Source organism: Heterocephalus glaber, unplaced genomic scaffold (genome assembly GCF_053883595.1).
Source record: "Heterocephalus glaber isolate CG9 unplaced genomic scaffold, H.glaber_assembly_v1.0 deba00000546, whole genome shotgun sequence".
Classification (NCBI taxonomy): domain Eukaryota; kingdom Metazoa; phylum Chordata; class Mammalia; order Rodentia; family Bathyergidae; genus Heterocephalus; species Heterocephalus glaber.
Window position 1 is genome coordinate 12,191,172 of NW_028258147.1, and position 18,218 is coordinate 12,209,389.

At 35.1% G+C, this 18,218-nt stretch overlaps 1 protein-coding gene across 1 annotated transcript; it reads left to right on the forward strand.

The window, feature by feature from the left end:
- The first annotated feature begins 587 nt into the window (after nt 1-587).
- Nucleotides 588-17,654, forward strand: Ndufa5 (NADH:ubiquinone oxidoreductase subunit A5). The gene is made up of 5 exons (XM_004856424.4): nt 588-769; nt 1,089-1,133; nt 4,555-4,671; nt 11,103-11,168; nt 17,487-17,654. The coding sequence occupies exons 1-5, from the start codon at nt 749-751 to the stop codon at nt 17,586-17,588; spliced, it is 351 nt and encodes a 116-aa protein (XP_004856481.1). The 5' UTR covers nt 588-748; the 3' UTR covers nt 17,589-17,654.
- Nucleotides 17,655-18,218: the final 564 nt, after the last annotated feature.

Sequence of the window (18,218 nt, forward strand, 5' to 3'; positions counted from 1 at the left end):
GGCACTTAGGGCAAACCTCTTTTAGAACACTTGCAAACGCATTATTAATATATGCTTTCATTATTATTCAGTGAATTTTAGAAGGTGAGATCCGGTTATAAATCATGTCCCACATAACGAGTACCCGATAAATTCTTGCGGAGGTTCAGTGGGGGAAAAGCGATATGGTCTGCTGTCACTTACTGGGAAGACGTGATAACAGATGAACTTGAGCAGTGAAATGGAAAAGAGCACTACATGCTGCTTTGCTTCATAGACCGAGCATACTGATATTCTTGTGATATGAATTAATCTTTGGAGATAAGAGTATTTTATAATGATGCTCAAGTCCCACAACAAAAGTCATTTTAGTAACTGCGGAAGAAAGACAAAATTAGCTAAAGACAAAATTCCCTTAAAAATAAGCAGAATACACGTTCCTACAGATAAACTATGTCGAAGTTTTTTGGCAGTCGGTAGAATTTCCCTCGGCCTTTGAAGAAGTCGTCATTGGTGGCAGGGGCAGGCGTAGGGACACAAAACCTCTCTCCCAGTTGTGTCCAAACCTAGTTTAGACCCTTGCGTACTCATTGCGCAGGCGTCAATTTTTCCCTTTGGGATGCGCGGAACTGAGCCTTCGCTCCTGCCGGCGATCCTGAAGGGGTGGAGCCAATCCGTCTCCAAGGTGACGGAGCGGCGGCCTCGACGGTCGATTGAGCGGGTCTGAGGTTCCCACAGGGCTGCTTGTTTTCCGCTCTTGGTCGCTGTTATGGCGGGTGCGCTGAAGAAGGTGAGACGAATGGAGGTCACTGTTGAAATTTAGACCGTGAGAGTCAGCCCTACAATCCCTTTATCGCGGGTGGTGGCCATGACTGATGCGGGCACAACGGTGCATTTGGCAGACTTGTTCAGTACTGCCCTTGGGGGTGGCTTACGTTAGCGTCTCTGCAGTGAGAGGCAGAAAAGCCCCGAAGAGAGAACTGTAGCTGGCTTTAGACCTGTTTAGCCTGGGGAGTCGTGGTTTTGCTTTTCCTTAAAGGGTGTATGTGTGTGTGCACGCCTGGAATCCATAGTAAACACTATATGAATCGTGCTTTGTTTTTTAACAGACCACTGGCCTTGTGGGATTGGCTGTACGTGAGGCTCCACACGAGGTATGTACTCTTTCCTCCTTCTTTCTTCAGTTCCCAGGGAAGTCTAAACCCTTGCGATCTTGTCTGTGGCAAGGATAATGGGATATGGTATTCCATGCCCCAAATCACAGCCCCTTGTTTTCTTGTTGACTTTGTCCTTGGCATGTTCACACTTCTGTGTGCCCTACCGAATCAGTCTCTATTTTCTATCCTTGGGCCGAGCCAAGTCCCTGCTTAGGTGCTATAGAATGTACGCTCTTGAATTTACCTAAGGTGTTGTCACACAAAAAACAAAACAAATTCAAATCCCTTAATTGTTGTCCCTTCAATAAACAATAAACATATCATTTTACTTCTTTTACAGATAACTCTTAAGAGTTATTAGTACTTACTATCTCGCCAGTGTCTTATTACCCCTTCAATGCTCTTCATTCAGGCTTGGTTAAAATTGCTCTTTTCAAGGTCACCGATGAACCTTATGTTGCAGAATCCGATGGTCAGTGTATCTTAATTAATGAACAGTAGCATTTTGACACTTTTGATATCACCTAAGCATTTCCTTACTGGGTGTCAGGACTCATTTTCCTGTTTTTACCCCTGATCTTTTGCCTTCTCCTTTTCTGGTTCTTTATATTCTCATTTTAAAATCTTTATTACCGTGCACCTTCGATGAGTTGACCCACTCTAATGGTTTTAAATATCACTTATACATTGATGACTCTTAGGTTTCTATATCAAGTACTGCCCTTCCTTTTATGAAAGAAGTGTATGTTTTATTGCTTAGTGAATGTTTTCACTTGAATGCCACACAGATAACTCAAATTAATGTGTCCAGAATGGGATTCCTGATCTTCCTAAAGCCTGCTCTTCTCTCAATCTTGTTCACTTCAATGAATCACAACTATTTTTTGTTAACTCAAGTAAAAAACTTTACAATCATCTTTGATTCCTTTCTCATTGTAACACCTCACATCTGTTACTAAAGAAAATCCTCTGGATTTTGCCTTCAAAATACTATATATCTAGATTTTGACTACACCTTTTTGCCTTATTTCATCTTCATTCCTTTTAACTCATTACTGCCAGTTTAGTTTTTCTGAAACATGGATCTAATCATACAATTTTTCCAAATCTTTTGATTGCCTATACAATAAAGCCCAAATGTCTTAACTTGGAATGCAAAATCACTTACAATCTTGACTGTTTCTCTAACTGTGTTTCCTAAGCATTTCCTTGAGTGTCCTATACTCCAGCTAAGTGCTAGCCAATAAAAATTTGAGCCACACATGTAAGCCATGTTTGAACATAATTTTAAATTTTGTAAAATTCACTTTGTAATAGAGGAAAAAAAGTTATTTGACCTGACAGATCTGACATCTTACCATTTCAGTACATAATTGGCATGAAAATATATTTTAGTTTTTATTCATAATGAACTTTTGAAATGCTGTACCACAGAGTGTATATTTTTACTTACAACGTATCTTAGTACAGACCAATCACATTTCAGGTGCTCAGTAGCTATATTTGGCCCACAGCTACTGTTTCAGAACTCATAGTTCAGGAAAATAGAATGGTATACTGCTTCCTTTCTTTCCCTGTATTTTCTATCATTTAATCGTGTGTTTTCTGTGTGGAAATTACTTTTTCCATCTTCTTTCCGAGTCCTGCCACCCCTCTAGATCAGTGATAACAAACCTTTTAGAGCTTTCTATGATAACAAACAGCCCACTATGGCACACATGCCATAGGTTTACCACCACTGTGTTAGATCTATCTCTGCTACCTTTGCTATGAACCTTTCTCTGATATCTGTTGAAGTGATTTCTTTTTCCTTTATAGAGTAATAATGCTGATATTTATTGAGACTTAATATATGCCAGGGACTGTTCTAAGCGATAAAGCACTGATGAGGCAGATATTCACATTTTACAGATGAGGAATGAAGGCATCTAGATGGAAGTAACTTGTCCAGTGCATCTAACAGTGGAGCCAGTGTTAATCTAGGCAGTCAGATTCTAGTTAGCACACTTACTTAGTAATGTCTTCCTGCTCTCTTTCCTTACCTCACCCCATATATACTTATTTTTCAGATTTTGATGTTTACCATTTTCCTCTTCTGTTTCTTACCCAACAGTACCTTAAATATACATGGAATCCATGCCCATCTGCCTTTATATCCAAACAGCACATAATGTACATACATGACATATACATGGCAGCACTGAGGAAAATTTCTTATTGAAAAAAAAAAGAAATGTTCTTTATGAAAAGTGTTCATATACTTGTAGTTAGTGAAATACATGTAGAGGGACCATGTGTCTTATTTGAATGGACTATTCTGGTTCACACTTATGTTTGGCATAAAGATTAATACTGTTTCCTATAAGGCCACTAGTGCCCCAATTCAGATGACAAATTAGATGTCCAGATTATTCATGACACCTTTCTTTTACTATATTAATCTTCCTGGTTCTCATCTGTGTTCTCCGGGAACAGATATGTTTTTATCAGAAAAGATGAAAATAAAATTTCAAACCAAATTTTAAATTGGATTAAAACTTTATTAAAAAGCTATATTGAAAACTATTATGCATGCATATATAAATTGGAGAAAATAAGAATGAAGAATAGAATTGTCTTAAAAATATTTAGAAAAGAATGTTATGATGTTACTAGTGAGTTTTAGAGAGTTAGAATTATCTGTGTTGTACTTTCTTCTTTGTGCCTGTGCATACCAACTGCAGTGAACACAGATGGTAATTGTGATGGCTGTGTTTGTTATAGAACATAAATAATGAAACAGCACATGAGGTGGACTGCACAAGGCTCTCACAGGTATATCCCAATGTACTTGTTGCAGAATTAGAAAGGGAACAAGACAAATTAAGTCTCTTGGTCAGTACTTTTTAAATTCTCATTCTCATGCTTCTTTTTTTGTTGAGCCTCGGGTAAAACTTTTATTCATATGGGACCAATACAGTTATAATCGCAAGCAAAAGCACTGAATTATGTAACTATTCAGTTAAATTTTATCTTGCTGATGATCTAAAGTTTACATATACTTTAAAAAAATCTACAGAATTTTAAGCCAAAAAAACTAAAATTAAAAATTAAAATTAAAAGAATTTACAATGTCTAGGGCCACGATTTAAGAAATTCTGATTTACTAAATGATTTGATTGAGAAGGGTCATTATCAGTAAGTTAATTTTATTTCTGCTTATTATTATACCTTTGACCTACACAACTTTTGTTATATAACCTGCAAAAAGTTTCTGCGTATATTCAAATTTTTTCTAAGATGTAAAGTGCAAGGATAAGGTATAGATATGAAGAAAGTGCGAGAGAAGAGTTAAATATTTTAAATCATGTGAATCACTTTTTATTTTTTTGTCTGTGGTGATATTGTCTGTGGAAATTTGTATGGTTTGTCTTTTCAGAGGCTAAAAGTATTGTACACAAAGATTCTTGATGTTCTTGGTCGAATCCCTAAAAATGCTGCATATAGAAAATACACAGAACAGATTGTAAGTGAGAGGCTGGCTGTGGTGAACGCGGTAAGTAACTAAATCAATTTGGTTTCCTTGGACTTACATAGCCAGTGTAACATTTAGCAACAACAAAAACTTAGTTGCTTACTTTTGCATATTTTGCACATTTTCTTACTTCAGTGCTTTTCTTCCATCTTTTATCCTTCTCATTTAGCAAACTCCTGTTTACTGAGTGCTTTCTGTATGCAAAGCACTTTAAATGCTGTAGTGTAAGTTCTTTCCAGAGGAACATTGTAGATGTACCTTTTACCTCTCTTCCCTGTCTAGTTCTTTATTATCTTTTGCTTGCTATCTATAGTGGATAAGACCTATTTTTTGTTTTTTGGGTTTTTTTTTAGTACCAGAGATCCAACTTAGGACTTTGAGCTTTCACTTTGGAGGCAGGTGTCAGCACCTCTGAGCTAAATCCCTGGTCCCTTGATTTGGTTTTTTGAGATGAGGGTCTCACCATGTAGCCCAGGATGGTCTTGACCTTACAGCCCTCCTCAGTGGCTAGGGTGATAATCTTGTGCTACCACACCCAGCTGATAATCAGTCTTGATCTCTTTTTCTCTAATCAGTGTAGAGAAGAATCAAAATAAAACAAAATGTGTGGTGTTTCAGTTTTTCTTACTACATGTTTCCAGTACATAATGATTATATTCCTTGTGGGGAGTTGCTGCATGTACATAACACATCTTAATTCTTTTTTCATCCCATTCCCCGCCCTTCCCTCCTCACTGCCCCCATTTCTTGATCCTCTTCCCATTTGAGAAAGATCTATCTCCCTACTTCCTATTATCTGTCTTTTGTTTTGTTCTTTATTTATATTTTGGGTTTCTCATTTGTTGTTTTTAAATAAAACTATCAAAAAATTCTTTTAAAGAGCACTTTCTTCATAAAGAAGACCAAAATAATTTCTCTGTAAATTACCAAAAATTATATCAGGCATTGTTATATTGAGAGTAAATGTATGTTTCCCCTACGAATTCATGTGTTGAAGCCATAACCCACAGTACGGCTTTATTTGAAAATGGTTCCTAGGGCCGGGGATTTAGCTCAGTGGTTTTGCCGCCTGCTGCGCAAGCTCAAGGACCCAAGATCAATCCCCAGTACCAAAAAATAAATAAATAAATAAAAAGAAATAAATAAAAATGGTGCCTATAAGGAAGTAATTAAGGTTAATGAAGTTATAAGTGTTGGGCCCTGGTCCTGTAGGATTGGTGTCCTTGCACAAGGAGACACCAGACAGGTCGTGCTCACTCTCTTTCTCCACGAACACATAACAAGGAAAGGCCCTATGAGCATACAGCAAGAAGATAGGTGTCTGCAACGTAAGGGAAAGACCCCTCACCAGAAACCAGCCAGTTGTCACTTTGATCATGGACTTCAGTCTCCAGACCTGTAAGAAAATAAATTTCTGTTCTTTAAGCCACCCAGTCTACAGTGTTTTGCTGTTACAGCCATGCAAACTAATATAGGCATTTTAAGAGTTTTTGAATCAAAGGTACTAGACAGGAATACAGTAAACTACTTCTGATTTTTTTCATACTAAACTATATTGCACTGTTGTTACATTTTCACACTAAAATTTATGGACTTTATTTAATTATCAAAAATAGTGTTTATGGACTCTAGAAGTATTTCATATAAGCACAAGGGATCTTAATTGTATTATTAGATTATCTCCTTTTTAGAGAGAATTCTTACATTCTCCTTAGTCAGCAGAAGAGTGCAGTTTGATTTGGAACATTTATCTTGGTAATTATGGAAGTAAATTACAGATTAAAGTCTGTAAAGAAGTTCACATTTCTTTCATTTTCATGTCTTCCTTGAGGAAACAACTTACACATTTTTTTCATCTCAGAATAAATTTTCCTTTTTGTTTTCACGAGGTGAATCTGTTCAACTCTGCCTTTCTTTCTGTTTTCCTTCCCAATAACTTGGTTGACTTTTAATCATTTATTCTCTATGCTACTTTTTTAGCCTTTCCCATTTTATCATCTTCAGTAGCCTCAAGATGTATTTAGCTTGTTCTCATCTTAGAAGAAAAAACTATGTCTATATTTTTATTTACTTATTGCCATATTCCTTTGTATTTTTTCATAGCCAAGGTAAACGAAGAATAGTTCACCGTTAATATGTCTACACTTAATTAGCTCCTAAATTGTTTTCTTTGGTGTTTCAGTTGTCTTCTAATTAATTGACCTATTTGTAGTCCCATCATAATTATATGTCCCACACTAACATTAATAGTGGTTTGTTTAATAAATAAATCTTATGTTACTTTCTTTCTTAAAATCTTAGTTTTCCTTTAGTGTTTCCCAGAGGGTGAGTTTAAAGACTTGTGCTGAGCTTGTTGTATGAAACTTACTTTTACATGATTTTAATCTAGAACCAGCCATGTTGAGGAACCATGATTGTAACCTGATAAGGTTTTTAGCATGGTACATAAGGTCTGGCTCTTAGTTATCTTTGTTATCCTGACCTGTCATTTCCTATTGTACTCTCTACTTCAGGAATATAAAGCTGCTGGCAATTCTGTAGATTCAGTGGAGTTTTATTATTGTGTTGTACGTTCTCTCTTCCTGGAATGCCCCTTGTATCTTATCTATCTGACAATTTACTATGTTTTGAATATGTCCTCTTCCAAATTCAGAGGTTGAAATTTAGTGGCCATTGTGGTAGTCTTAAGAGTTGAGTGGCCCATGAGGGCTTCTCCATCTTGAATGAGCTTAAAGCTCTTATAAATAAAAGAGGCTTCATGCAAAATTTGGTTCCTCTTTCCCCTTGATTGCGACCGTATTAGGATACAGTAGTGTTCCTCCCCTCCTGAGGATGCAGTCCTCACTAGACAACCAAATTTACCAGTGCCTTGATTTTAGATTTCCCTGTTTCCAAAACTATGAGAAAATAAATTTTCTTTATAAATTACCCACTGTTAGGTATTTTGTTAAAGCAGCACAGATGGACTAACACGAAGGTCTTACTCAGGTGTCAAGTCTTCACTTCCTCTGGGAAGCTTTTTCTTACCTCCTGAATGGAGTTTTATCTGTCACATTGTACTTTATTCCTGCCTCTTCTTCTAGTTTTAAGCTACGTGTGAATGATACTGGATTCAACCTTATATCCTAAGAGTCTAGCATAGTTCCTGGCACATGAAGTCCCTGAGAAATATTTATTCATCTAAAAGACTAAATACAAATTGGTTATAACAACTTCAGACACTTCAAAACAGTTGTATCTCTGGGCCAGGGATTTAACTCAGTGGTTCTGCTGCCTGCCTTGCAAGTGCAAGGTCCCAAGTTCGATCCCTGGTACCAAAAAAAAAAAATAGTTGTATCTCTAATTCCTGTTTTTGATAAAATTATCAATGATTTTTTTAATCTAGTATATAATCTTCAGTGAATATTATTATGATTGTAAGGCATCTACATATTTACTAAGCCTAAGATGGAAATGAAAGTAAACTTATTTTTTTCATATTATTAATGGGAAGATAGAGTAACATATTGGTGAAAAACATTGGTTTGTATCCTGTCCAAGATTTTCATCTCAGCTCTAATATTTGCTGAATAAGTTGGCATATTGCTCATTTTCTTGGTCTCAATTTCTTTATCTGTAACTTGGCTGTAATACGTACCTCGAACACGTATTATTAGAATGAAGTAATTTATGTAAGCAGTTTAACTTAGTCTCACAGATGTAGTAGACAGTGTATTATGAAGTACATTATTAACCTTTGTGACATTATGTGATTGTAAAGAAAAATTATACTATTGATTCATTCTCAGAGAAATTATGGATTATTTTTCTGAACACAGGTCTTTCCCAAGTTGAAAATATTGTTGAAATTTCCTTGCTTCATCTTTACTCCTCCAGATCTCATAACAATGACCAGCTTCTTTGTTTGGTTTTTAATTTTAGGCTTTATAGCTGAATTAATTCTGTGCTAAATAGTCATTCTGAAAAGAAAGACTTATTTATTTTCTTTTTTTCCTTCTTCCTTTTCAATTATTTTAAAATTTATTTAACCAAGAAACATTTACTGAATGATTTAAATGCCATGTATACCTCTAGGCATGGAAGCTTGTTCCCACATGACAGTGAACAAAACACATAAAACGTCTCATGGAAGTGGCATGTTCATGATGGGAGGCAAAAAATAAATGTCAAAAAGTAAATATTAAGTGCATAATGTATTAGACAACAAGCCGAGTGAAGAAGAATAAAGCAAGGAATAATGACTTGTGTAATGATAGGGATGAAGGATATTATAATATGTGTTAGTTTTTTATTGCTGCTGTATAATAATTACCATAACTTTGTGACTTAAAATAATAGAAATTTACTGTCTTTTACTTCTGGAGGCCAAAAGTCAGAAATTGGTATTAGGGGCCCATTCATGTTGTTAAGGCTGTGTTCTCTGTCTCTGGTTTAGAATTTGTTCCTTGTCTCTTCTAGCTTCTGGTGATTTTTGGTGTTCCTTGATTTGTGCTTGCATTGTTCCAATTTCTGCCTACACGGTTGATTACTTTTTTTTTTTCCCTGTGTGTAATTTTCCTCTGCTGTCTTTTATAAGAACACTTATGGTTGCCCACAAGAGCAATCCAAGGAAAATCTCCCCATCACAAGGTCTTTAATCAGACCCACACAGTCTTTGCCATATAAGACAACATTCGCAAGCCCCAGGGATTAATATTTACATGTTTTGTGGGACATTATTCAGCCTACTACAGCATAAATTATGAGTGATCCTCATTAAGAAGGTGATAGTTGAGCAAAGATTTGAAAGACACTGAAGGAATAAGCCATGCCAATGTCCTAGGCCAGTGGTGGCAGACCTATGACATGCTGCAGTGTGCTATTTGTGTCATTGAAAGCTCTGAAGGGTTTGTCATCACTGTTTTGGGCTGTTCTGCAGATTCTGTAAGGCAGGAACATGCCGATTCATGTAATGAAAAAACAAAAAAATTCTTGTTTTTTTCTTTTTATTCTAGTAATGGAACATAAAAATCATCCTGATAATGATCAATTCTTTTTAACATATGTGTGTATATGTATGGTATGGATAGGGCATGGTTCCTAGATCTCAAAAAGCTCAGTATACTGGAAAATAAATACATGTTATTGAATGTTCTAGATAGTATATTTATTAGCATTTAAACGTATTTTATGAAATTATAATGTAGATAAAAATATACAGAAATCATAAGTATAGAGCTTGATGAGTTTTCACAAAGTGATCAAACTCAATACCAGACAAAATAGGACACTTTGAGAATACCAGAACCCTCCCTTGTTTCCCCCCAAGTTACTGTGCTTCTGTCTTAGTTTTCTTGTTGTTGAGACAAAATACTCAACACCCAAAGTTAGGGAAGGAAAGATTTATTTCACAGCTTGGAAGAGGTTTCAGTCCATAGTTGGCTGGCTCCAAGGCAGGGTGGCATGGCAGAGGAGCATCAAGGAGGAAAAACAGTCCAGGGCAAAGCAGGGCAGGCAGAAGGCAGCAAGCAGCAAGCAAGGACAGCAGTAGAAGCAACATAGGAGGACAGCAGCCCTCTTTCTGCCCCTTATATTCTATCCAGGGTGGGGCAGCCTTAATCCTAGCATTGCACCATGAATTAGTCCCAGCATCACACACCTTAGATCCAGCCACCCCCAAAAGGTCCATATGAGACTGCATGAGACATAGGGGGGAAATCTAGATAGAAGCCATAACAGCTTCTAACCATAACTGCTATTCTAGTCTCTAATGTGACATTATTTTGCCTGTTTTTGAACTTTATATAAATGGGATAGAATCATTATGCACTCTTGTGTCTAATTTCTTTCCACTTAATATTATACTTGAGAGAATCATCTGTGCTGTGTATATAGTTTATTCATTCTCATTGCCGTATAGTATTCTATTATATCCAAATACCATTATTTATCAATCCATTGTATTAATTTCATTTCTTTCTAGTTTGGAGCCACTTCTAGTTTTCTAGTTTTCTAGTTTTGGATCCATTTCTTTCTGGTTTGTGCTACTGTGGACTTCTTTGATCATGTCATTTGTTTATGTATTCATTTTTATTTAGTATATATTCAGAAGAGGAATTTCTATATCATAGAATAGTACTTATTTTTAATGTTAATTCTCAGGAAATATGGAACACACTAAGAAAAGCAGTGTAATTTTTAAAATGTATTTTAGGAAGAGTGAATTAGATATTTTGTGTCTTTTGATAAGCATGTCGATAAGTATGTAGTGCTTTCATTATTCAGACAGAAAAATAATAAAACAGCAGAAAGATGAGATGGTTTTACTATATGTTTGGAGAAAACTTAGAGTCTGGTGCTAGAAAAATTATATTAGAACTGCGCTTTATATTTGAGTTTTTAAAATAAAAGATATTGAAACATTCAGATATTGTGCTCCTATGTTTAATCTTTTTCTTTTCCTGAAATTACAGGAATCAGATGTTAAAAAATTAGAAGACCGACTTCAGCTTGGCCAAATAGAGGAGGTGATTCTTCAGGTAAAGGAAAAATTCAACATTTAGATGTTTGACTTCATATGTTCATTTTATATGAACAGGGACAAAACTGATATTACAAGAAGAAAGGAAAACTAAATTTATTTTTGTATTGGCTGATTAAATATAACATGTGAATACCAAAGTAAGTGTCATTGATTGTAACTTGAATTTGGTGAAGCTTTTTTTAAAAAGAAGATTGGAGTTTAATGCTCTCTTTCCATTTAATAGCATGTCTTTGGTAGCCTTAACTTAGATTTGTTGCACATTGTTACTATTATTTTAGTAATGTTACCTTTTTAGATGCATTTATTTATTTTAAATTTGGAGCAAGCCTATAATCCCAGGATTTGGGGAGGCTGAGGCAGGAGGATCCAAGTAAGTTTGAGTCTCACTACGTCTGGGCAACTTAGTGGGACCCTGTCTAAAAATAATAGTAAAAAAAAATAGATGACAATGTAGCTTAGTGGTAGGGAGCCCCTGTACAAAGGGGGGGGGGGCTTTAGATTATTTGGTAAGTTAAAAACAATTTTTAATTGTGCAATATTTTACAGAGCTTCATCTTACAGCATCCCATTACTAATCCTGACAAATGACATGAATGTTAAAATATAAGCATAATTATGAATATTAGAAATATTAGACAAATTATCATTACTATATTTAGAATATTTTTTGTTTCATATCTTCTTATTGTCCCTCTCACTGTAGCCACTACTTATGCAAGAAAAAAAACCTTAGTTTAATTTTGTTTAATCTGAATTTATTCATTCATAGATTCATAGATAGGTTACAGAAGTAAATAGGCTACAGAAATAAATAGAAAAATACTGTTTTGTGTATTTGATAGTTGCGTTTTCTTAAATCATTTGTTTATTTGGTGAAAATGAAGTATTTTGCACTGAGGATGTGAATTTATCTTCTTAGTAATGGTTTAAATTAGTCATGATAATACAATACTTTAAATTTAGATAGAGTTAAAATTAGACTGGGCTTATTCTGTCCCAAGGTATGAGCTAAAGCTAGTATTGAGTAAATTCTTTTTATCAGAATAATTTCTTACTCTTATCGGCCTTACATAATTTAAAAGCTGAATATACTGGGCGAGATTACCCCTTTTTTTCAATTAGACATAGCTGACAGCTTAGAAAATAATTCAGTCAAATGCTTAACTTTTAAGCAGTTTTTTAGTAGAAGTATTTTAGCAACATTAGAGAAAAGGTTTTAAAAACAGAAAAGCCTTTTTCTATCATGAATAGCTTACAGTAATATGGTTGTGTAAAAGCTGTTTCTATTTTAGTTATCAAGAATGACTTATAGTTAGTATAGTTGTATAAATGGCTGTTTCTATTTTTAGTTAGTAGGATTATTACCATCAAGTAAAATTACTAGTAGCATCTCTTATATAATGTGAGTTAAGTTCTTGGACTATAATACCTAATTATTTTCTAAAAGGAATAACTTCTAGTGCCATAGCAGTATTTCAAAATACCAGTTTTGCTGGGGATGTTGCTCAGTGGCAACAGCGCCTGACCGGCAAGCGTGAGGCCCTGAATTCGATTCCCGGTACCAAAATACCAGTTTTAATATATCTATGCTGGAAAGAATTTTGTTTTAGTTTATTCAGGGGAATTGATGCCTTTTTTGTTTGTTTTTTAAAATGGTCCATTTCCCCTCAGTTACTAATAAGGTTGTATTTGTAAAATATGGTCCTATATTTCATGTCTTATACATTATGTTATTAATGTTCTTGCTATATTATTTGGTCCTAGTGTTTTAAAAATATATTTCATTGAATGCTTTTTAAATAAAAGGTATTAGCTTTAGACTTTTCCCATATTGTCGGCACAGACTTTTAGTTTCAGTTGAATTTTTCTCCCATATGTAGAGGTTTTTAAACCTTTTATTTGTTTAAATTTTGTTTTCTCCCACCTCTTAATAAACGGTTTAGAATATCTTTTCCATATAATGATCTGTTGAATATTCAGTTGTTTCATTTAATTTTTACATTTTTTGTGTAAATGTAAAACCTTCTTAAGTTTTCTTGCCTTTTATCAAAGGACAAATAAAAGGAAATGTTGGGTAAGATTGGAGATGAAGGAGGTATACTATTAGCAAACAGGATAGATCAATTAAAAAGGATTGTTTGATGACTCTGGAAAAAAGAAGATAAAGATTCAGCCTGTTTTCTATGAATGCAGGCGATTATTTCAGGCCTGTTTTCTTGGTAGTTCTATTGGCTTGTCAGATTGGCTGGGATCGTAGAAACAGTGTTAAGGGAACTTGCTGCACACCTCTTTAACTGTTGTCTTCTCTTCTGTACCTCTTACTATTGTCCTCTCTCTACACTGATGGAGAATTTTGTGAATACATTAATTCATTATGTAATTATATTTTAGGCAGTTCAAGTGTTTTTCAGTCAACTATGCACTTCACATTTTCATATGGGTAGTATTATTTAAATTGATTTTAATAATACTTAGCCCAGTATATCTAAACTATCATTTAAACATGTAGTTGTTATAAAACCAACGAGATAGTTAACATCTTTTTTCATTCTAAGTCTTCACAATCTGGTATGTGTTTGACACTCATGACATATCTGAATTTGGACTAGTTACCTTTCTAGTGCTTAGTGGCACTTGTGGGTACTGGCTAGCATATTGGACAGCCCATTTTTAGAGGGATGGTATGAGTGGAATGAGAAAAGAATAGTGTATCCTCTAGAAGTCAAGAGGAAGTAGGCAACGGGATAAATGCAGCTGCATCAAGGTCTTTGCAGGGGTGATCTTTCAGTAATGTTCAGGGCTACGTGCCTTCCACAACCCTGCCCTCTGCACTGCCTTGAGGGGTAGAGAAAGCATAGATGTGGAAGGCACCATGGGGTGAAAGTCAGTCAGGGAAATAGTCACTCTTATGAGTATCTTAGCAGTATTTGAATGATGTTCTCATTTCAGCATTAGTAATTATCTCTATCCCCAGATACCTACTAGTGTCATCTTTAACTCATCACTTGTATTTTGGCTGCTAGATTGGCTTTTGGACCTTGGCACAAATGAGCCTTTACCTTTTAACTGAAGAAGAACAGTAGCCTCTGATAAGCACTTACTGTGTATTTGAGTTTCTTTTCTTGACATTATGACAACTTTTTTAGTAATGTTCATCTTGTAATTTGGCCTCAGTTGTAGGAAAAATGTGAAATACTAAAATATCTAAATGTTTTTGTTAGGTATATCATAAGTTATGTTTGAAAGTAAAAATTAAATGAAGCATTGTCTGATTAAGGAATTATTTCACCCCAAACTCTGGTAACCACTGTTCTGTTCTCAACTAATATGGGATTGACTTTTTTAGATGTCACATTTGAGTAATATCATGTTATATTTGCTTTCTTTGCCTGGCTTACCTCACTTAACATAATGATCTCCATGTTGCCACAAAGGGCAGGAGTTCTTTTTTTTTTGTCCAAATAGTATTCATTGTGTGTATAAATACTGATGTCTCTTCACCGTAGTAGTTTTCATTTCCATTGAATGTATGCACAGTAGTGGGACTGCTGAATTACGTGGTACTTCTATTTTTAATTTTTTAAATAAATTTCTTTGCTGCTTTCAGTTAGGCTCTATACTAGTTTACATTAACATGAACATTGGAGAGTAGGAGGATGAGAGGGATGCAGAAAGATTGGTCAGTGGGTTCTACTTTTATAGTTAGATAGGACAATTAAGTTATTGTGTTTTGGCTGGGCATAGTGGTGCATTCCTGTAATCCCAGCTCTTGGGAGAGCTGAGGCAGGAGGATCGCTATGAGTTGAATGCCAACGTGAACTACATGGTGAGTTCAGGGCCAGCTTGAACTGCATAGTGAGATCCTGTCTGAAAAAAAAAAAAGTTATTGTGTTTTGTTGCACAGTAGGATTAGTATAGATAATGATAATGTAGTTTCCATTGAAAAATAAAAGCCAATAAATAAGATTCTGTATGTTTTCAGAACAAAGAAACGGTAAATGTTTGAGGAGATAGATAGGCTTGGTTACCCTTACTGAACATTATACACTGGACATCTCTATTGAAACGTCACACGATACAACATACACATGTATGATTTTTATGTGTCAAGTTAAATAAAAATATAGAATAATATAGAAAAAGGAATCAGTTTAGTCAATAAATATTTACTGTGCACCTGTTGTGTTCCCCTGCTTTCTATAGATCACTGTTTTCCAAACTTTTAAGTTTAAGTCTCAAATGACTATAGGTCATGAAATAAGTGGATTGTGATTAAAATTTTTTAAGAAGATACAGTAGAAAATATCACAGTAAAGATGATTTTTACTGTGATATTTTCTACTGTATCTTCTTAAAAATGTTAATTTTAGTTTTATTTTAGTTATATGTGTGTATTGTGGATCCTATAGTAAAAGATGTAGCAATCCCCTCTTATTTAACATTTTTTTTTGTATATCCTTTTATTGGTACATTTTAGGTGTGCAATATAATGACATTCATCATTGGAGATATGCACCTTTACATACTCTCCTGGTTCTTATTTTTTCCCCCTTCCCCTGCCCTCCCTTCAATCCCTCCATCCCTCCCTATTTATAAAGACTTTGTTTCCTTTTTTTCATTTTCGCATATTAATTCCATTCCCTTCTTTCCTTTCCCCCTACCCCTCCCTCTTCCCCTTCCCCTTTGCCCCTTTTCTTCCTATTTCACATTATGTATTATACCTTTTAGTTCTTATTTACACTTTCAGTTTCTCACACTAGAGAAACTATTCGGTGTTTACACATGTGTGTCCTATTTATTTCACTTAAGAGTATCGCCTCAATGTCCATCCATTTAGCAATGAATGTCTCTAATTTCTCATTTTTTATGGCTGAGTAGTACTCCATTTTATAAAAAAACTACATTTTCTTTATCCAGTCTCCAGTTGATGGAGACTTGGGCTGTTTCCAAGTTTCAGCTATTACAAACTGTGCTGCTATGAACATGGGTGCACATATATCACTGTGGTATGATTCTTTTAATTCTTTGGGGAACATACCCAGTGGGGGAGTAGCTGGGTCAAATGGGACTTCCAGTCCTGGTTCTTTGAGGTATCTCCATACTGATTTCCACAGTGGTTAGACCAATCTGCACTCCCACCAATAGTGGAGAAGTTTTTCTGTGATATCAATTACCTATGGTCAAGCCTGGTCTGAAAAATATTACATGAAAAATCCTAGAAATAAATAAGTTTAAAACTGCATGCTGTTCAGAGCACTTTGATGAAATCACACACTGTTCCACTCCACCCTGCCAGGGGTGGAAATCATTGTTCCCTATATCCACCCTTTACACAGTTATCACCCACTAGTTAGCTATCTCCATTATCAGATCAACTGTCATGTCATAGGGCTTGTGTTCAAGTGATCTTTATTTTGTTTAATACAGCAATTGTTTTATTATTAGTTGCTATGTTTCCAGTCTCTTAGAACAGTAAGTCCTTGACTTACGCACAAGTTGCAATCTGAGAGAATGCTGGGTTTGTTAGTAAGTCTGAAAAAGTGACTCTTACACACCTTTGACACAAATATTCAATGTATATTGTTTTGAGCTTCCGAGGAGTCTCCTCCACATCACCACTGCTTTTCCTTTTGCTTCCAGACATCCTGGGCTCAGAGTGAGCACTGTACCATTGTATACTATCGCACTGTACAGTAAGCACACAGCAGCACAACTGTGCTAGTGTCCAGCAGACATGTGAGCTAGTTCCGGGATTTGTTCCCATCTATGAATGTTCACAATGCAAGGTCCCTTTGTATCAGTGAGTTAGCAGCTCAAATGTTTTTAAGTCCCTGACTTACTGTATGCCTGATTTATAAGTTAAACTTTATCAAAGTTGAGTGTATATGTGAAAAGCATTATAGGGTTCAGTATTACATATGGTTTCAGTAGTCACTGGTGGTCTCAGAATGTATCTCCATGGATAAGGGGGATTACTGTATTTTTTTTTACTATGAGCCATGGTAAAAATAAAGTTTGAAAGCCACTGATACAGATGAAAAGACATACTTCTGATCTTGAAATTTCTTGTGAAACACAATTAAGATTGAAAACTCACCAGCTAAACTAGAAGTTACAGCAAACTTCCTCAAATAGGAGAAAACAAAAGATATCCTCACTCATGATTGTGTACCTGTGAAAATTAAGGTAACTAAATTATGTAATATTCAATATCCGATGAAGTATTAATATGAAAGTAGTAGCTCTAATAGTTAAATTTCAATAAAATACCTGTTGAACAGTCAAATGATCTTTGAAAAATTTTTATTAACAGGCTGAAAATGAATTAAGTCTGGCAAGGAGGATGATCCGGTGGAAACCATGGGAGCCATTAGTGGAAGAGCCTCCTGCCAACCAGTGGAAATGGCCAATATAATCGTCGTTTACTGACTGACGGGTTGATGGGAAACTGCTGTCATTAAATGTTCTGTTATATTAAAAATGTGTCTGTCATTTCTTATAGTCAAGAAAAAGGATACAGGATATTTAAGAGTCTTTTTAAACTTAGTGATTGTGGTAATAGGATCTTGTGAATCAGGTTTTAGTTTGCACAGTATTCACGCAGATTATTGCAAAGTCAGTATTTCTTTGAACAGAAAGGTTGAAGGAAGGTGTGAAAGTTAATTAGGAAATTCCCACAGATCCGTATAGAAACTACAATCAAAAGATGAAATATCTTCAGTAGTATCTTCAGCGTGTTTCTTTATTCTGAAAAAAGAGAAAAGATACTTTCATCTGAACAAACTTATTGGTCACTAAGTGAGGTAGTAAGAACAAATATGTTCAACTGTGAGAAAAATGACAAATAGTTCATATTAAAGTTTTAAATTATAGTTAACTTCTTTGTGATCTGATATATAAAGTAAAACTTAAATATGTAATTGTATACTGACTGTCAAGTCCACTATAAATGTCATTTTATTTTAGTCCAGGTTTGGATTATTTACATTTGTTTACTGTGTGTACATGTGTGTTTGGATGTGTATATGTGTGTATGTGTCTATCT